We start from the raw sequence: 21,869 nt of genomic DNA, 5'->3' as shown, positions 1-21,869 counted from the left end.
GGGAATGTCATCCTGACAAGTTCCGCACAGTAGAACCTGAGCCACAAAATTCAGAAAAACTATGATAAAGCACAGTGTCAGTCAACTGAACAACTTAGCTGCCCTATCCTCAAACAGTTAAATGAAATTCAGAAAATTGAGAAGATGCACAGTGATACAGAGGGGAATATTTTTAGGAACTTTTAAAAGAGCAGGACAAATACTACGGCACTGCACTTCGACTGATTCATTTTACGGTATGTGTGAATCAACTTTTCAGCAGTTGTGAAAATGAACACTGTAAACAAAGAAACAGTTTCAATGTCAGTAAATGTGGGAGTTCTGTAAAATCCTTCCATGAGAGCTTTCCAGAAAATATGATGAATACATTCAACTTCAACCTTCACTGAAGTTTCAAGCAAATGAATTCAAAGAGCATGGACTGACCAGTCTTCAAAACTGGAATAATAAAAGACCTGATGCCTGTAGATGCTACTGCAAAACTGAAAACGATTATGTTGACATATCAATGTCCCTAATCTACACACTCTGCAAGCCACCATATGGTGCATGACAGAGGATACCTTGTACCACTTCAAGTTTCATTTTCTTTTCCACTTGCCAGCAGACTGAGGGAAAAGTGACTGACTATATGCCTCTGTATGAGCCAAAATTCCTTTTATGCTCATGGTCCTTATGTGAGACTTATGTTGACAGCAGCAGAATTGTCGTGCAGTCAGCCTCAATATCTCTAATTCCGTAAATTTTCCATATAGTGTTTCACAAAAAGAACATCGACTGCCCTCCGAGAATTCCCATTTCAGTTCATAAATCACCTCTGTAATACTTGCATGTTGATCAAACCCACCTCTAACAAATCTAGTGGTTTGCCTCTGAATTGCTTCTAAATCTTCCTATAACCTGACCAGGTGGGAACTAAAAACACTTGTTCTAAACACTGTCTCCTTTATAGGTGAGCTGCACTTTCCTAAAATTCTTCAAATAAACTGAAGTTAACAATTTGCCTTTCCTTCTACCACCCTTACATGTTTGTTTCATTTCTTATCATTTTACACCATCGTGCCCAGATATTTAACCGACACGACTGTGCAAGCCACATAGTAACAATGTTGTTTTCGAACATTATGAAACTGTTTTTCCTTTTCATTTGTATTAACTTAAATTTTTCTACATTTAGAGCAAGCTGCCATTCATCACACCAACTAGAAATTTCGTATAAGTCATCATTTACCATACTATAGTCACTCAAGGATGATACACTGCAGTACACCACAGCATTGTCAGCAAACAGATCATTTGTGTGTACAGAGAATAGGAGTGGTTGCATAACATTTCCCTGGGGCACGCCTGACAATACTCTGGTCTCAGATGAACTTTTGCTCCTGGGGACAATGTGTTGGGTTCTATTACTTAAGAAGTCTTTGAGCCACTCACATATTTGGGAAGCTAATCCTTATGCCTGGAACTTCCTTAATACTTCGCTGCTACAGTCATGCTCTTTGCATTCGTGCTGGTGCCTGTGCTGAAAGACCGTTCTGGTCGATATGAAATAATTATCATCCAATTTTTCGAAACTATTAGGCAATATTGGTTTTTGCAGTTCTTACTATCTGACATCTTCATTCAATAAAGAACTTAATTCATTTTCGTTATTCACCATCTTACTGCGTTGCATCAAATTAAGTAATACAATGAACAAAATTGTAAAGCGTTTGCAGAGGTAAAAACACATCGCGTAAAATATGCATATGGCTGATTTTAGCTCATATATCGAAGTGAATGAAATGTTGGTAACAAATCTAAATTTTATATAAAATTGAGAACACAATAGCTCCTTTCATTCTCAAGTCATTGGGTTTTATGTCTGGCAGACTACTGGATGCGACATGCCCAGTTCCATCCACACGGACTTGCCAGCTGCTGTGAAATACCGATCACCTATTTTTCTTACAGTCACGTATCTTCGCTTTATCAAGGACTGAATTTATTTTGATTATATGTCACAGTTACTGAGCTGCATCAAATTAAGTAAAACAGGTAAGATATCAAAATTTTACTTAAAATTGAAAGCAGAAGGATATTGTTTCATTCTTGAGTTGTTGGGGTTTATATGCGAAGGACAGCTGCACACGACGTGCCCATTCGCATCCCTGCCAATTGCGAATCACATGGTCATAACAATTCTCATATCTCAAATGATTCAAGATATCAAAAGATATTTTTTTAGCAAATGATAGTACCCATGTTGCCTGATAAATACTCTCAATTTTTTTTTATTCACAGAGCTATGGACGTCACTTGTCTGTAGCAGTGAGAGGTTGGCAGCTCAGGACACATACAGACGTCCATAGCACTGTAGGAAAAACCTAGCGGTGTGCATTTACATGTCCCCAATACCTGGGGAACTGTGTAGTAGGATGTGTATAAACACCCACAACCGTGACATGGTTAACAGTCTGCAGTTGAGCTGCGTGTCAAATGATTTCCGGAAATCTAGGAATACGGAATCTGCCTGTTGCCCTTCATGGTTCACGGGATATCACACGAGAAAAGAGCAAGCTGAATTTCATTCACGCGATGCTGTCTCAGGTCCATGCTGATTTTTCTGTCTCAAGGAAATTTATTGCCCAAGAAGTGAGAATATGTGCAAGAATTCTGCAGCAGACTGAAGTTAAGGATATTGGTCTGTCATTTTGCAGGGCTGTTCTTTTACCCTTGTTATATATGGGCATTACCTACTCTTCTTACCATTACTTGGAATTTTACACTGGGTGAGAGATTTCATGATAAATGCAAGGTAAGTAAGGGGAAAATGCCCTACAGTACTCCGAGTAAAACCAAATTGGTATTCTATGCGGATCTGGCGACTTTTTTGTTTTCAACTCTGAGTTGCTTCTCTATGCAAGATATACCTATTACTATGTTCGCTGTGCAATGGTCAAATAATGGTATGTTTTAATGATTCTCCTCTTCGATAATTCCTTAAAAATAAAATTTAAGACTTCCGCTTTCCTTTAATTTCTCTTACTACTACACCAGACTGATCAAGAATCTACTTCAACCCACTTAGCACTTTTGTCAGACTGTAATTTTCTCATGTTCTTGTCAGGATCTTTTGCCAAGGTACGACAGCTGTAGTTCTATGCTTTGCAAATCTGTTTACAGATGCACAAATTTCTCCTGACTTTTGCCGGCTGTTATTTGCACGTTCTTTTTTGAAATTGGAGTGCTGCTTCCTCAGCATCATCTGAATTTTGTTGTAAAACCATGAAAGATGTCTTCTGTTCTTAGTCCATTTACTTCTCCAGAGCACAATTTATGAACTGTTTAAAACTTAGCCCATAATTACAACGTATCTATTATATTGGAACTTAATGACATCCATTCATTGTCCCCGTGAGATACCAGCAACTGCTTATCTGTTCTTTCCAACAAAAATACTCTCATAGCCTTCTTGGTGAATTAATTTAATTTAGTATCAATCACCACTACAATATGATTATCACTCATCCCGTCCTTATACTGACACTGTCGATTAGCCCAGGCCTTTTTGTAACAGTAATATTTCCATAGTGTGTGGGCTGCACAAGATCATTCTGAAAACTGTTCGAGACTATTTCACAACACTGACTGTCCATACCACCTTCAATGAATCATTTTAGGTCCCAGACTACATCCGGTAGGTTAAAGTCACCTCCAACTAATATTGTGTGATCTAGGTACTTCTACAACATTGAGCGTTAAGTTGAATTATTCTAAAACACGTCACAGCAGAACTGGGTGGCCTTAAAAACATCCAATAATTAACTTTAGTTCATCTAGGCCTGTTACTCAAGCCCAGATAACTTCACAGACTCAATTTTGATCTTGATAGAGAGAATAATTTTGTCAGCTGCAATGAACACTCCCTGTCCTACAGCATCTCTCTTTTAAGTAATGACAAATTTATGAGAAGGATGAAGGGTATGTTGTTACTCACCATATAGTAGAGATGCTGAGTTGTCTATATGCAGAACCAAAAAGATAGGAGATACTGCAAAACAAGTAAGCTTTCAGCCAAACGGCCTTCTGAATTACACGAGCGGCAACCCCCCCCCCCCCCCCCCCCCAAACCATTGTGTCTGGCTGCTGGGATTAGCCAGAGACTGTGTGAGCGACATTCATTCCCTACCCTGCTAAATATTTTAGGCCTTTCTACTTCGGGTTTCATCCAGCTCCGAGTTCGAGGAATAATTTGATTGCACACCTTTCCTGGAGGGCAGCTAATTTAGAAACTTTTGTTATCAAGACTTCTGACAATTTATTGTTAAAATTTAGATAGCTCTGCTGCAACCATTGCACAGCTTTTTATAGTGGTATGACTACCAGCCAGCTGTCCATCAGGATGAATGGCCATCACGAAACTCTGGCCAAGAGCAAAGTAGACCACCCTGTGACAAAACATGCAGCTGAGAATAGCATGCTCGATTTCAGTAGCTGCTTCGTAGCTTGAACAATCTGGATCCTCCCCTCCAATAAGCTTTTCTGAATTGTACAGATGGGAGTTAATCTTGCAACACATTCTCCACTCCCAAAATTATTCCGGTCCCAACCCTGGTAATCTAATGATCCCATATCCCCCATCCAACAGTTTCCACTCCCTCTGTCCTATCACTGCCTCCCTTCTCAAGTCCCCTCAGCCTCATTGTGTGCCACCTTCTGCCAATGCACTCAACCATTCGTTCCCCCTCCCTGCTCCTCTCCTTTTTACCCCATGCTACTTCTACACCTGGCGATCTCTGACAGGCCGCCACCTAGGCCCTGCACATCCAACCAGAAAGTGCTCGTCTCACCACCACCCGTGACCTGCTATCCCTCTCCCACTCCAGATTGCCATTCACACGACACTGATTTGGTCGGAGCTGCCAGTGGCAGCAGTTGTGTGTGCATGAGGTGTTCTTGCTTTGTGTGTGTGTGTGTGTGTGTGTGTGTGTGTGTGTGTGTGTGTGTGTGTGCGCGCGCGCGCGAGCGCGCTTCGTTGAAGAAGGCTTTTGCTAAAAGCTATAGCATGTAACTGTATTTTTGTTGTGCCTGCCTGCAACTCAACAGCTCACCTTCACACTGAATAACAATTTATCCTCCACCTAATACTGTAGGTAACATGTTAACACACATCAAGTGGCAGATCTTAATTCCATCGAGGACTTCCAGGTGGAGGACGTTTCTAATTCCACAATAAAATACGCCCTGAATGCAATCAAATTAAATTTAAGTATCATGTGGTGCCTGTACTGAAATAATACAATAATAATAATAATAATAATAATAACAACAAAATGCTCCTCTAAAACTTTGAAAAATCAATGACTTTTACACTTTTACAAATATGCAAATGGGAACTGTACTAGCTGTCTGTGAGCAACCATTAAATATATGTAAGAAATAGATAGGTAGATGACAAGGTAAGAAAAATTTAATGACATGAAACCAAACATAAAAACGGAATGCTTAAAGAAGCATCCAGTTATGTGCGCAGTGCCCATTCACCAAATTCTGATACTATCACTATCTTTTCCTCCTCCTCTTCTCCAGAATTATTTGCAATTACAAAATGTTTGTTTTACTTCTGCGAATAAAGCATGATCAAAATTTTAACAGTTTCATAGTACACAAAGAGGGAAAACAATTTTTTTTTGTGACTAGATATTGAACTGTCATTAAGAACCAGACACCAATAAGTAATTGCTCTTTCTTGACACAGCTGAGGTAACTGATAGCAGGTGTGTGTGTGTGTGTGTGTGTGTGTGTGTGTGTGTGTGTGTGTGAGAGAGAGAGAGAGAGAGAAATCTTATGGGACCTAACTACTAAGGTCATCAGTCCCTAAGCTTACACACTACTTAACCTAAATTATCCTAAGGACAAACACACGCACACACACCCATGCCCGAGGGAGGACTCAAACTGTCCGCCGGGACGAGACTCACAGTCCATGACCGCAGTGCCTTAGGCTGCTCAGCTAATCTGACAGCAGGTATTTATTTTCTATCACATATAACACAGGCAACAGGTACAAACAGCTTCAGGACAACACTTCATGACAGAACTGGAGCATTAAAATTTTAGCTACATACAATTAATTATGGATCACAATTATATTTAAAATAAAAGAGTCCTTTCCTTTCCGATTGCTGCTAAGGTGGGCAACAGTTGCCCAACTGTCACTTCAGGATTCATAATCCAATTAACTAAAGATAAAAGCCTCTAAAACTTGTTCGAACAACAACTTCACCATCAAATTAAACACAGTGGGAATCGTTCACTGAAGTATGAGATACTACCCTGGAATTTGCTAAGAGCAGATCCAGCTTTATGATAATCACTACTGGTAACATGATTAACACAAGAAAAGTTGATTACAGTTAGTGACTAGAGTCTAATAGTGACAGTTTTTGCACCAGTCAACAAGATTGTCCTTTGAGTGTTACGGTATGTTCCATTTCTCTTATATACTGCTTTCTGTAAACTGTATAATTAGTAACACGTTTCATGACCAAGTAGCTGTAGCTCTACCTCAGTTGGACCCATGGAAAGTACAAAAATAAAAATTTCATTGTAAGTTACTACTTGCTCCCTTTCTAAGAGTCAAGACTCCTGTAGTCTAAGCTTCACTTCATGCCATTCTTATTTCACCACGCCAATTCACATTTAATACAGTATCTCAATTTTCATGAATAGAATTACAACTCCATAAACAATGAAGACTCTTGCTTTTTGGTTAATACATTATCTTTGGACAAAGAACAAAAAGAGTTTGCTGGTCATATACATTCTTTTACAAAGTCAATGAGCTGTAGCTTACTATTTGTTGAAGTGGATGTGATGATACTAATTATTTAGAGATTGTTTTAAAAGAAAAAGATAATCAGCCACACATTTTTGATGACTGCATTCTTCAAGAAATATCGGGCTGATTTTTCAATAAATTAAACCCCAAGGAATTAATACCTGCTACATAAAGCAAATCATAAGAGCCAACTGCTAACATTCTGATCCAGATGTTTATGAGAGAAAAGGGGCAGCGAAGAATTTAACAGGAATTTTGCATTTATCAGTAACCCAACCATTACAGCAATATCTCACAATGGAGGAAGTTCAATACTTAATAAAACATGGACATCCATACAAATGCTCTACCACCAATGATAAATTAAACCAGCAACCTTTCATAAGCTGTTTGGGAAGGCTCAGACACTAGGCACAGAGAACCTGTATACTGCAGCAGCAGCAGCAGCAGCAGCAGCGACGACGACGCATTAAGAGAGGATATAACAATAAAAAGAAAAGTTACAAAAGGGACTGAAAAATTTGGATAAATGTTTTTTTTTCACCTTAGTACAAATAAAGCACTGAAATAGGACAAGTGAGAATAAGTCCTAGACGGTGACATCATTAACAATGCAAGAATGTTCTACAAAGCCATTAAAACTATCAAAATGTGACTGGCTCACCAACAAGATGTGAAAGTTTGGATTTGACGAGTCATCAGTTCACCACACATTATATAATAAACAGTGAAATGAATTTCATCACAGAAAGAAATGAAGCTAGTATGTAAATTTTCAAAGTTAAATTGCTTTGGGTATAGATTTATCAGGAATTGTTTCTGCAGCACTCAAGCTTGGTCCAATAGCAATCACACTTACAAGGCTGGCATTTAGTTAATTAATTGTTAACAATCAGTAAGAGTAAGGATAATGTCTGTGAAATAACAGCCAATATTTTTGAAGACTGATCACCTGGTCTACGAACTTGTGCCGCATTGTGAGGGTAATTATTAATATGCTGGAAGGGAATTAAAAAAATAAACTGTTGATGCCATGAAAACTAAAAGATAAGGTTTCCTCAAGTGTTGTCATTCCACCAGCTAGGTGAGAAACTAGCACAGGGACATTTCAATGTAACTATCAAGATTTGATGGACTATTTCAAATTCCAACAAGCTGTGCCTAATCTAGGATCCTGTAACACACCTTCACTTTCACAGAAGTCTCATTCTGGTGAATGAGTGCAGACTGGTGATGGTACAAGTAGTGGATGAAGGAGTATCAACATCCTTTATCAAAACCACAGAAATCAACTCCAAACATTGGCTCTACATATCCAATCAGTAGTTTGAAGGGCATAGGGAACACACACACACACACACACACACACACACACACACAGACAGACACAGACAGACAGAGAGAGAAGGAGGGAGGACAATGGCTAAAAATACTGAAAATTGAAATGCTGTTTAGTTATGGTATTTATGGCTGACTAATATGGGTATCTTACACCCGTAATAAACATGTCTTATTACAATCTGAAATACTAAATAGTTTTTCCACTATATTATTATGCTGACCACTATGGAGAGCAGACTATGGCATAGGAAGAGAAAATTACTTATGCCTCCCGTGTATGGCAACCTATCTTGTTATGGCCCTTATGTGGGGCAATGATGATGAGGTCTCACTCTGAGGAGCATAGGGGTCGATGCTGAAGTCCCACACCGCCGACTAGGCAAGGTCCTAGTGGAGGTGGTTTGCATGCGTCAAATGCATGTAGTTTCAAATTCCAGTTATTTAAACTTACCGAACAACGTTAGTGGGAACAATGTTATATATTAGTCTCCCTTGCAGAAAAGATCTCAGTAGTACTGATACTTCAGCAGTGTGCCACTTATGATCCATAGAATCAGATTTATATCTTTGCAGTTGTATAATTTGCATTAATACATTAAAGTAAGCTAAGGATTTTGTCAACTCATCACCTGACGTACTCAACAATTTGGTTGGTGTTCGCAATCAAATATAACATATCATGTGAGATTCTAAATATCAAATAAGCCTTTGACTGGCCCCTAAATATCACTTAACTCATTGACAGATTACTCGTAAAAAGTGAAAAATACAAGTACTCAGATAACATTGAATTTTGTACCACCTACCATTTATGGCATGGAAGTCCTAATAACTCATAAAATTTTAAAATACACTATCTATTGTCCCACTGTAAATTTACGCTGTTTGTTGAGAGTGGTAATCCATTAGTTTCCAAACAGATTGAAGAAACTGTGTGCCAATAAATAACAAGCTATTCTAGCCTGGTAAGCTCTATTTCCACATAATTATGAGCCACTCATTTTAAAACTGTGTGTGTGTGTGTGTGTTTGTAGGTTGGAGAAGGGGGGGAGGGGGGGCGGCACAGTGGCATGCGTATACTCAGATGATCAGTTATGATCATCATCAGTTTTTGAACCTGACAAAAAATTATGAATGGGCATATAAAATATTACAGCAGATTGCTTATAGGATCAGTGGTATTATAAACCAGACAGCAAGAAACAAATACAAATATGTGACTCAATAACATTTTGGCAGTGCAGCTGCATAAACTACTACTACTACTACTACTACTACTACTACTACTATGTATACCCTTCAGTCACCTTCAGGGTAAGCTCACAGATTGAAGCTATGGCACCTGTTCCATCATTTAAAATGAGATAATAAGTACATTATCTTCAATCTGTCAGCTCACTCTAAAGATGGCCAAAACACAGACAGCTGCATTGTTAGAATAATAATAATAATAATAATAATAATAATTTATGCAGCTGCATTCAGAAAATTTAATGGATAAGTTATTGCCCAATGGAAACGTGAAGTTGCAGAACAGTATGTGTGGCTGATGATACAACATTTCGTCACAATTTCTCCCTTGATAACATGTCCATTTTTGAAAACTTCATTTCTGTTGAGATTCTACTCGGCAAATTTTCAAAACCTGTGCGGCGTCCAATGATTCTGAATTCCAGCTCACTGCTTTGAAGCAGAAATATTACAGGAAAAAAAAAACATAGCTTATTCAGAGTTTACCCACTAGATTCTACTGATTTTGGTATGGTTTTCAAGAAACTGAGCCCGTGTAACTTTGGCACAAAAATAGTGAAGCCCAGACTGCAACTGATCAAAATTACTGGAATCAAACATTTAACTTCAGACAAATAGTGAGTAATAATCCTTTACTATAATGACACGGCTAAAGAGATCTCAAAATCTACACTGAGGCTGGAGTAGGGCATAGCAACTAAATACTTTAGGTATCAGACAACAGAATTCTGGTGTGTGATATTTAACGTCCCCTCTTTGGCTGACTACTGCATTGACATGCTTAAACTATTCTACTGAACTTGCCTACCCTTACTAACTTCTTTTTGATTGTCTTAAATCACATTGAATTACAACACTTTTATTACAGATCACCTTACTTAACATACTGACTTTTTTCTCCTACATCATATCAATAATACCAGTTGTAAGTATCCCAAATGCTGCTGTAATTACTTTTTTGATTTCATAGTAAATTATTCTCTCAAGTTTCCTAAGCTCCCTTGCAAAATCCCCCTGTAAAATGATCATTTTCTTCTCTTCCCTCTCATCTGGTCCAGAGATGATCCATCCTTCTGGAAGTAAAATACTGAGTATCTGATTCTGATTGCTAGTCATCTTTGTTGACAAATTGTTAGAGTAAGCAATTTAACAGTTACAGAGGAAGAAAAGAAGATTTCTATCTTACTCCACCCGATCACAAAATGTACATCACTTGCTATGAAATGTTAAGCAGAGAAACATGCAAATCTTAGTGTTTTTTTCTTTTCTTTTTTAGAAAAGTGTTTGTCGATATTGACCATGCCTCTAAGTGATGGAATTCTAGTGGTAATTTCAACAAACCATGGCAACAGACACAAGTGAAACTACAAATAATGTTTACAAGCTGCAAGACAGTAAGATCTGGATGTTTTTAAAACTGTGGGTGTTATGTTATACTAAGATTTGATGAGTAGGAGATATTAACGTGTGTCCAAGGAATAACTGATGGAAAGAGGCTTTTCAGCTGTCTTCACAATTCAGTTTTTACAATCAACTAATCTATCATTTGAAAGAATATTTTTTGTTTACTCTAATACAAGAGAGCAGTCCCTATGCCGAACTTCTGGTTATGAATTTAAAATATTGACCCCAAACTAGCTGAGAATAGTTTCTTAGTTTTATGTATAATTGTGCAAAAGATCGCTACAACAGGAACACTTTCCAGGCGAGTGCTATTAAAATGGTAAACATAAATCCCATTTAATGCCTAACATTGCGGGATCTGTATTATACAATTGGAAATGCTATGCAGTTTTGCCTATAAACCCATGTAGGTCTCTGCTGCTTCAATTTCCATCTTCTTTATTATTACAGTTGCATGAAAACCCACCTGAAAAAGACTGCAGAATATTGTTTGTGTATATTGCTAGTTAGTTGAGAGTTTGACTCGAATATTTGGGCACACCCTTTCAGGCTCAAGTTCCCCAATTTTGTAAAAAGAAACACTGAAGCTAATACATAATAGTAACTACGTTATTCTAGTTAGAAATCATGCAGGCAATCTTTGTTAGTATGTGCACTCAATTTGCAGCAAAATGTGAGAACACTGTAACATGTCTACTGGCTTTATCTTAAAATGCATCATATCAGATGAATCTCTCAGCCCCTAGCTGAAAGGGTTGCACAAGTTTCAAGCCTGAACTCTGCAACTTCTGCAACATAGGCTTAGATAACATCAATAAAACACTGTTTCTTTCATAATTATATAATATTTTATTTCTTAAAAAATTTCTGTAAATAATAAAGAGGTACGACAATACGAAATGCCCAAGAGTCAGTAAATTGGCAACATTTTGTTTTATTTGTATTGACCAGTTCTGAATTAGAACATTGATAAGCCTGGCCAAACAACAATAGCTTCCGTAAAACTACATCACATTTGGCCATCTCATCAAACAATTTGATTTGTCAATTTATTAACTAAAAGCCATCATTAACCTTGGCTTACCCTTCCAGCTTGGTTTCATTTCACATTTAGGGAGCAAAGAGTTCAGCCAGTGCAACATGAGTGGAAATTAGAAACAGTAGCTTCAAGCAATGTCAACATTTTGCGTCCCCAATACACAAGTAGACAAAGTAATATACAAAGAAAAAGAAATATTTCTTGCATTGTTTGAAATATACAAGATCTCCATAGGAGATGAAACACTTAGATAAAAGTAAACATTTTTAATGCAATTGAAAGCGTCTACTTCATAAGGAGACCAGTGTTGACAAATTGAAAGCTGCATTTCCAACCTCCAACTAAATGCAGTGTATCCATGTCTGCATGATAAGCCTCTGTTTCTCCCTCTTTGAAGAACAGTTGCCAATTTTGAAATTAATGCCATTATTTTTGCACTCAAGAAATGTGCAAAAACAGCATACAATGTCACTTCCGATCATATCTTTATGATATCAATATCATGCTGCAGTGTCACAAGCCTTAAAAAGGATACTATAATCCTTTAAAATTCACTTTTTCTGTCTTATTAAGATGTTATGTAATTTATGTTACTATCTTGAAGAGGGGACTGTCTTATCTGGTCCACATATAACATGACATACACCACATTTGTTTCTGTCCCTACATCATTATAATATAATTATTAAGCCTATAATTGAGAACTATTTAAAATCTGTACCTAATAAGTGCAGGATATTTTCTAGTTTTTTAAATCAAAAGTCAATTTTGATGATCATTACACCTTAGAATTATATAATTCCTGTTCTAATCCAAAGCTGCTGTTACTGCATAATGAATATTCAAGCAGCAAATATACTATGAGCTGTGAATTCATTTCTCAAATTATCAATCTTTGTTATAACTGGTCAAATGTGAACACTTATCTTAGAAACTCACTGGGAAAATTTCCTGATACACACAATATGGAATCTGAAGATTAATGCACACTGCTTACAAGAAAATATACTGCACATTTCAATGCCATTAATACTTAGTACACAGTAAAGTCATTATCTCGTACTGACAAAGAAGAAGTTTAAACAAAAGAAACATTCACAACATTTCAACTCAGAACAATTCTTGTAACACACTAATAACTAAAATCAAAAGAACTTTTCAATTTTGAAAAAAAAAAGTAAACTAATTTTTATACAAATGTCCAATTGCATTTTTCCCATAAAATGACATTTGAAAACTGCTCCTAGAATTTCAAAGTAGTACACTTAGCATTACAGATGCTGCACAGAAGACTAAGGGACACAAAAAAAAAAAAAAAAAAAAATTGAAAACAAAGTAACTACTGCAGCCAACATCACCTTAGACTGTTATAAGGAAGGTGGGCGGGTGAGAAATAACTGGAATCAATAAAAGGAATGAGGAGAGGTTCAATTAGAGAATGTCTATTGGAAATTATTAGGTTGCATATCTTCATACCTATCTGACCAGCTTACTAATGCCTGTCAGCAAAAACAGCCATCATAAACACTTCCAATGTTAGCAACAAAAGACAAGAAAACTCAGAAAGGGGAAAACTGTTCCTGTAAATGGAAGTTACAATATTACATAACTCAAGACAATTTGTTTCATACATCAAGTGCTTTGTTTATGCAAGGGTCTGTTGTATAATATATTCAACAGCAATATTACTCTGTAGGGAATATTTTTGCCTTCTACTTCTGTCACATCCTAAGAATCTTAACATTGAGAAGAATTACTTGACAAAAACTTTAATCATTTTAAATCCAATTGCACAGCAAGCAAATATTACTGCAGTGCCATTAATTCCACAAGTCAAATAACCTTTTGTCCAAAGCCAGGGATGTTAAGTTTACCCACCATTGTGACTGACCAATGACTGAACAATCACATTCCTTAAACTATAGTAAACATTCGGTCTTGCTGAAATTTACTGAAATGGTGTGTTAGCAGATAGATTGACATTTTATCTGCTTTTTAAGGACTTAATTTCAAGCAAAGATCAGCAGGTGGTGGGCTGACAGCATGTGACATCACTTACGATCTTTATCTATCGTTCCACCTCCTCCACCACCCTTGCTGCCTCTTCCTCGTTCACCACCACCCCTACCACCCCTTCCCCGGCTTGATGATGGTCCTGGACCTTTTTTGCCATCCATATTATTGATGTAATCATTTATAGTATTACCCGAATTAAATCTTGCATCATTGTGTCGAGCACCACCACCACCTCCGCGTCCTCTGCCACGACCTCTTGCTGGCCCACCACGGCCCCGACTGCTCCCACCATCCATGTCTGAATTGTAGCCCCTAAAACAAAAATAATTGAAGTGCAATTTCCTGTGATGTCAAATTTTATGATAATAAAGAAGGCATGCAGAAATATCAACATAACTAATTGTAACAATGTGAAAAGGGTAGATAGCTACTCACCACAGAGGCATGGAGCTTCAGGGAGGCACAATGAAAAAGACTGTTAAATATTTTAGAGTGCAGAGAAAAATTTCCTCCTTCCAAAATAGTATACGTACACACATTCACAAAAGCACAATTCACACACACATGGTCGCTGTCACTGGGCATCATGGTCTGACTGCAGACTGTGACTACATCTGACAATCAGTCACCTGAAAGGGTTGGTTGGTGGGTGGTGGTGGTGGTGGTGGTGGTGGTGGTGGTGGTAAGGACGAACCATGGGTCAGGGAGGGAGGATAGGAGGGTAGAGATGGAGGAAAATACTGTGCTGCTTGAAGGAGTGTGCGGGGACTTGGTGGAGACAGATCAGCTGCCAAGTGCAGGATCGAGAGGCTGTGTTGGGGGGTGACAGGCAAGGGAGAGAGGAGAAGAGAGAAGGGGGGGAAAAAACTAGTAGGTGCATTGGTGGGTGGTGCCAAGGGTCTTATCGACTCCTTCACATGCTAAAACTGCCATCCCAGCCCTGTCCAGAAACAAATCTCTCGTGCCTTGTCTCTCCTGTCATCATTACCTCCCACATACCCATTGTCTGGCTGTAAAGGAGCACTTCCTCTCGATTCAGCCCCACCCAAGACTGGAAAAAAATACCACGTTCTCCACCAGGGTTTCAACTCTCGTCACACCCTGCTATGAAATGAATATCCACCCCTGCCCCATCGCTTGACAGTGGCTTTCCACCACCCTCTGAACCTATGTAATATCCTTGCCCAACACTACTCCAACCCTGCTCCCTACCCCTTGCCTCATGGCTCAAATCCCTGCAATAGACCTTGATGAAAGAGTTTTCCCCATATATCCTCTAATTACCACATATTCTAGTCCCACACCCCACCAAAGGCAGGGCTACCTGTGAAAGCAGACATGTGATCTACAAAATACACTGCAACCACTGCACCACTTCCTGTGTGAGCATGACAACTCATGAGCTGCCTGTCTGCATGAATGGCCACTGCAAAACTGTGGTCAAGAGAGCTGGACCATCTAGTTTCTGAACATGCTGCCCAACACAATGTGCATCACTTCAACAATTGCTTCACAGCCTGCATCATCTGAATTCTTCCACCCAACAGTACCTTTTCTGAACAACACAGGAGGGAAATCGCCCTACGATGTTTTCTTCGTACCTGTAACCCTCTGCCCCCAACCTGCCTATCCTCTTCCCAACTCCCACTCCAGCACTAAACACACCTTCTATCCCACCACTTGATCCACTATTCTTTTCCCATTTTTTTCTCCCCAGCCCTCCCACCCACCGGCACTGCCTACAGACTGCACCTGGCAGCCCGCCGTCCTGTCCCCGTCATGCCTCTGCTTGCTCCCACAGGCAGTACATTGTTTCCCCCCACCCTCACCCTCCTATCAATCCCATTCCTCACACCATGTCACCTCTTTATTGTCCCACCTACCCCAGCACATTGTTTCTCACATTAGATGGAGTCACAGTCTCCAATTGCCGCCGCCCCCCCCCCCCCCCAGATGTGTGTATGAGTTGTGTTTATGTGATGGTGCCTGCCTGTGACTCAATACCTCCTCTATGTCACAAGTAGGTTTCTAATCTTTTCATAGTGTTATTCCATCATGGCTTTCCATTGTCTAATTATATTATAACAGTACCTGTCGTTGCGCCTCTGAATAGGGAAGTTCTGCATTGAGCCCATTGTAGTACCATGTATACTTCGTAGCTGTTGATCAATTTCCAACTTTTCTTGCCTTAATGCTTCCACTTCCTGTGACACAAAATCAGATAAATGAAATTACACCTTTTATAAATTAATGAAATTCAAAATTCTTAATGCCTAAACCAAATACATCTCCAAACTTTACCTTTAGGTGTGCTAAGTGATATTCCAACAGCACCTTTGCATTGGCTATACTTTCTACAGTTCCTACAAAAACAAAAGGAACTTGACCTTCTTCACGAGGGATTGTTGGCTGTGGTTCGTTATCTCCCTCTATTTTGACTCTAACCTGGAACAGAGAAAGCTTATCGATATTTGCACATAACCAAAATAAGTAATCTTGTAACTACTACAAATATGAAGCATAAATTAAAGCAGCTTAATATTACTACTATGACTATAGACTGTAAACTTCCAATCACAGAGAAAAAGGATACAAGGACTAAGTAATGAACAACTTTGGAAAATGCTACTGTGTTGAAGAAATTTTTTACATTAAGACCTCTCAATGGCTTGTAGCCCTTTCTCCTAATTTTCCTCAACTAATTTCTCTTTCCTACATGAAGGCAAATAAAGTTCTGGAAGTTCAGATTAGTGTTTTCTACTTTACATACTACCATCAGCATCAGCAATTGCACTTCTTGGAAGAAGGTAGTTGTCTGACCTACCCTCCACCCCCAACATATTACAATAATGCACACAAAAATCTTCAATGATCTTTAAGTTACACTAATGATCACTATTTAATCCAAACATGCAGTTTGATGAAGAGCAGAAATTTTAGTACACAGAATGACTAATATAATGAATTTAGTCCGTTACATATGAATGCTTCAAAATTTTTAATAATTTACAGTAATATATAGGGGAATGAGGGATTTACTGCAGTAAGTAGAAGTATTAGTACAACTATTTTCTTACAGTAGAATTCATTAAGGGTGAGCAAATGGAAATTGACGTTACACAAACTAATTTTTCAAGCGCCATCAGGACGTGACATGATGTTAAACTAACACCAGCATAGACAGAAAGCAAACTTTTGAAGATATTACTGTGATGTGTTCCACTTTAGATGTCACATCAAAGACACACAATGGGCATCAAAAAGGGGTACGGGCACCCCCCATTCCCACACACAGGTGAGGACCCTCCCACAGCATCCACACACAGGTTATTGGTGCCCGGCAAGCGATCTCTCCACTGTTTAGAAGTATTAAAGGGGTATGGACAAATCAGAGAAAGAGAAACATTATCAAAAGGTGGGGGGTGTGGGGGGGGGGTGGCAACTTTATGTCTCCACAGGGCATGGAACACCAATATGAAATGGGTGACAATTCGCCAAGTGGAGAGATACTTGTTACTAATATCCTTTTTAACAGCTCTGTGCCTCCTATTACTACAAATATAATAGGCCCAATAGCAGACCCAATGTCTTGTCAAGGTATGAGTGAAATCAGTTGTTAGCAGATGCAAGGGAAGATGACAGACGAGTCAACAGGAGACAGGGCATCGATTCCTAACTGGCGACGTGCAGTCTGCACAGTGAAGAAATTCCAGTTAAAGCCTGCCTGTCATCTTCCTTTCTGCCCCCTGAGAATTTGCACAATGAAAAATATTTAACAAGCAACATGAACAACAATATGATTGGCCAGAAGAATATGAGCCACCTAATCAGCAAGAGGCACATCCAACCATGAGCTGAGAGGGAACACTTTGCTTTTGAGTGCTACTGCCGCATTAACACGGGACATTCTGGTCTGGCTGCTGCTGAAAAATATGCACTGCCGGTGCATCCACGTGACAGACAACAGACCCCAGTGTGCCTGCACACTGTTTACACCACCACCACCACCACCACCACCACCACCACCACCAGACGTCCACCCATCATCCAGTAAAATGTACTACAGCTGTCTCATCCCAGTGTGCCTGCCAGTTCTATTTGTCTCATAGCAATTACGATTTAAAACCCTGGAAACAATTGATAATCTTGCTACTGATAATGGACAAATAATTACTTCCTTCTCACAAGTAAAGGTAATTTGTAAATTGTATCTGTATAGCTATTGCCTAAAATCACTTTAGTTTGTAAAAATAAATGTTTATGACTAATTTCCTTATTTATTTTTACAAACAATCTTGTGTGCCTCAACGATACAGATAGCCGTACCGTAGGTGAAATCACAACGGAGGGGTATCAGTTGAGAGGCCTGACAAACGTGTGGTTCCTGAAGAGGGGCAGCAGCCTTTTCAGTAGTTACAGAGGCAACAGTCTGGATGATTGACTGATCTGGCCTTGTAACACTAACCAAAACGGCCTTGCTGTGCTGGTACTGCAAATGGCTGAAAGCAAGGAGAAACTACAGCCATAATTTTTCCCGAGGGCATGCAGCTTTACTGTATGGTTAAATGATGATGGCGTCCTCTTGGGTAAAATATTCCGGAGGTAAAATAGTCCCCCATTTGGATCTCTGGGCGGGGACTACTCAAGAGGATGTAGTTATCACGAGAAAGAAAACTGGCGTTCTACGGATCAGAGCGTGGAATGTCAGATCCCTTAATCGGGCAGGTAGGTCAGAGAATTTAAAAAGGGAAATGGATAGGTTGAAGTTAGATATAGTGGGAATTTGTGAAGTTCGGTGGCAGGAGGAACAAGACTTTTGGTCAGGTGAATACAGTGTTATAAATACAAAATCAAATAGCGGTAATATAGGAGTAGCTTTAATAATGAATAGGAAAACAGGAGTGCGGGTAAGCTACTACAAACAGCATAGTGAACGCATTATTGTGGCCAAGATAGAAATGAAGCCCACACCTACTGCAGTAGTAGAAGTTTATATGCCAACTAGCTCTGCAGATGATGATGAAATTGATGAAATGTTTGACGAGATAAAAGAAATTATGCAAGTAGTGAAGGAAGACGAAAATTTAATAGTCATGGGTGACTGGAATTCGACAGTAGGAAAAGGAAGAGAAGGAAACATAGTAGGTGAATATGGATTGGGGCTAAGAAATGAAAGAGGAAGCCGACTGGTAGAATTTTGCGCAGAGCAGAACTTAATCATAGCTAACACTTGGTTCAAGAATCATGAAAGAAGGTTGTATACATGGAAGAACCCTGGAGATACTAGAATGTTTCAGACAGATTATATAATGGTAAGACACAGATTTAGGAACCAGGTTTTAAATTTTAAGACATGTCCAGGGGCAGATGTGGACTCTCACCACAATCTATTGGTTATGAACTGTAGATTAAAACTGAAGAAACTGCAAAAAGGTGGGAATTTAAGGAGATTGGACCTGGATAAACTGAAAGAACCAGAGGCTGTACAGAGTTTCAGGGAGAGCATAAGGGAACAATTAACAGGAATGTGGGAAAGAAATACAGTAGAATAAGAATGGGTAGCTTTGAGGGATGAAATAGTGAAGGCAGCAGAGGATCAAGTAGGTAAAAAGACGAGGGATAGTAGAAATCCTTGGGTAACAGAAGAGATACTGAATTTAATTGATGAAAGGAGAAAATAAAAAATGCAGTAAATCAAGCAGGCAAAAAGGAATACAAACGTCTCAAAAATGATATCGACAGGAAATGCAAAATGGCTAAGCAGGGATGGCTAGAGGACAAATGTAAGGATGTAGAGGCTTATCTCACGAGGGTTAAGATAGATACTGCCTACAGGAAAATGAAAGACACCTTTGGAAAAAGGAGAACCACTTGCATGAATATCAAGAGCTCCAATGGAAACCCAGTTCTAAGCAAAGAAGGGAAAGCAGAATGGTGGAAGGAGTATATAGAGGGTCTATACAAGGGCAATGTTCTGTGTATGTGCGGATGGATATGAGTGTGCGTGCGCGCGCGAGTGTATGCCTGTCCTTTTTTCCCCCTAAGGTAAGTCTTTCCGCTCCCGGGGTTGGAATGACTCCTTACCCTCTCCCTTAAAACCCACTTCCTTTCGTCTTTCCCTCTCCTTCCCTCTTTCCTGACGAAGCAACCGTTTGTTGCGAAAGCTAGAATTTTGTGTGTATGTTTGTGTGTCTATCGACCTGCCAGCACTTTCGTTCGGTAAGTCACATCATCTTTGTTTTTAGGTATATTTTTCCCATGTGTGTGTATATATATATATATATATATATATATATATATATATATATATATATATATATATATATATAAACATTCCACGTGGGAAAAATATATCTAAAAACAAAGATGATGTGACTTACCGAACGAAAGTGCTGGCAGGTCGATACACACACAAACAAACACAAACATACACAAAAAATTCTAGCTTTCGCAACAAACGGTTGCTTCGTCAGGAAAGAGGGAAGGAGAGGGAAAGATGAAAGGAAGTGGGTTTTAAGGGAGAGGGTAAGGAGTCATTCCAATCCCGGGAGCGGAAGGACTTACCTTAGGGGGAAAAAAGGACGGGTATACACTCGCGCGCGCACACACACACACACACACACACACACACACACACACACACACACAGATGTCTGCTTGTGTCTGTATATGTGTGGATGGATGTATGTGTGTGTGTGTGCGCGAGTGTATACCCGTCCTTTTTTCCCCCTAAGGTAAGTCCTTCCGCTCCCAGGATTGGAATGACTCCTTACCCTCTCCCTTAAAACCTACTTCCTTTCGTCTTGCCCTCTTTCCTGACGAAGCAACCGTTTGTTGCTAAAGCTAGAATTTTGTGTGTATGTTTGTGTTTCTATCGACCTGCCAGCGCTTTCGTTCGGTAAGTCGCATCATCTTTATATATATATATATATATGTGTGTGTGTGTGTGTGTGTGTGTGTGTGTGTGTGTGTGTGTGTGTGTGTGTGTGTGTGTGAGAGAGAGAGAGAGAGAGAGAGAGAGAGAGAGAGAGAGAGAGAGAGTGTGTTTAGACATAATAAAGGCAATAACCAGCCAATGTACAGATATATTTAAGTTATTCCATTTGTGAATTGGGAGATACATTGTTAACAATTCTGTATCTGTGATTAGGTGGTGTGAAATGTATTTTGTAGAATAGGGGCACATTTATGAAAAGGAGGTCAATTTCAAGTAGGAATAAGGCAGCATTGTAACTAATGATACTTTGTAAATTAATGGTATGAATGTAACATGTTTGCAATATGAAATTGACAGACAAATGAGGTTCACAAGTCAAATATTGCAGAGGACTGTGAGAATGAAGAACATCTGAAAATAGTGTAATGTTTAAGTCTGTAACAGATGCTATGAACTAGTAATTGGCACCGTAAGTGAAAGGCATTCATATACAATCAAAGAACTTATCTGGGCTTACCCATGAGTATTATTAATTATTTTTATTTAATTGACTTCCTATGAATTACTGTACATTTTCATTTACATTTTTTTTGCTATTTTCTATCCTTATTACGGATCATCTCCAGTGCCCAACTTTTTTATGCATACATACATTTGAGGTGAACATGTTGCCACAACACTTACCATTGCAATGGACATATCTTAGACTTGTAGCTACAAAAAGCTGGACGTTATTGACAATGTCAGTATAGAAACGGGAATTAGCGATCATAATGTCATTACAGCAACTATGATTATGAAAGTTAATGAATCAGTCAAGAAGGCTAGAACAGTATTTTTGATAGATATAGCAGACAAGCAGTTGTTCGCATCTCACTTACAGAGTGAGCTTACATCACTTAGTTTCAGTAAGATGAACGTAGAGGAGTAATGGACAAAGTTTAAGGAGATTGTAAATTATGGTCTAGTAAGTTATGTGCCTAGCAAGTAGATAAAGTATGGAAAAAATCAATCATGGTTTAACAATGAAATTAATAAGATGCTGAGGAAGCACAGGT

The 21,869-nt window shown here is 38.9% G+C and overlaps 1 protein-coding gene across 4 annotated transcripts in view; it reads right to left on the bottom strand.

Moving 5' to 3' along the window:
• LOC124612510 (synaptic functional regulator FMR1) overlaps positions 1 to 21,869 on the bottom strand; it is a 237,528-nt gene that overhangs the window by 75,894 nt on the left and 139,765 nt on the right. For all 4 annotated transcript variants that reach the window (XM_047140759.1, XM_047140787.1, XM_047140769.1 and 1 more), the window contains 3 exons: positions 16,176 to 16,319; positions 15,966 to 16,078; positions 14,065 to 14,186 (listed from right to left, as the gene is read on the bottom strand). In XM_047140759.1, the coding sequence (XP_046996715.1) occupies positions 14,065 to 14,186; positions 15,966 to 16,078; positions 16,176 to 16,319 (379 nt within the window). The remainder of the gene's footprint in view (positions 1 to 14,064; positions 14,187 to 15,965; positions 16,079 to 16,175; positions 16,320 to 21,869) is intronic.

The sequence above is a fragment of the Schistocerca americana genome, chromosome 1 (genome assembly GCF_021461395.2).
Source record: "Schistocerca americana isolate TAMUIC-IGC-003095 chromosome 1, iqSchAmer2.1, whole genome shotgun sequence".
Taxonomy (NCBI): Eukaryota; Metazoa; Arthropoda; class Insecta; order Orthoptera; family Acrididae; genus Schistocerca; species Schistocerca americana.
This window is presented reverse-complemented; position numbering and strand designations above follow the sequence as displayed.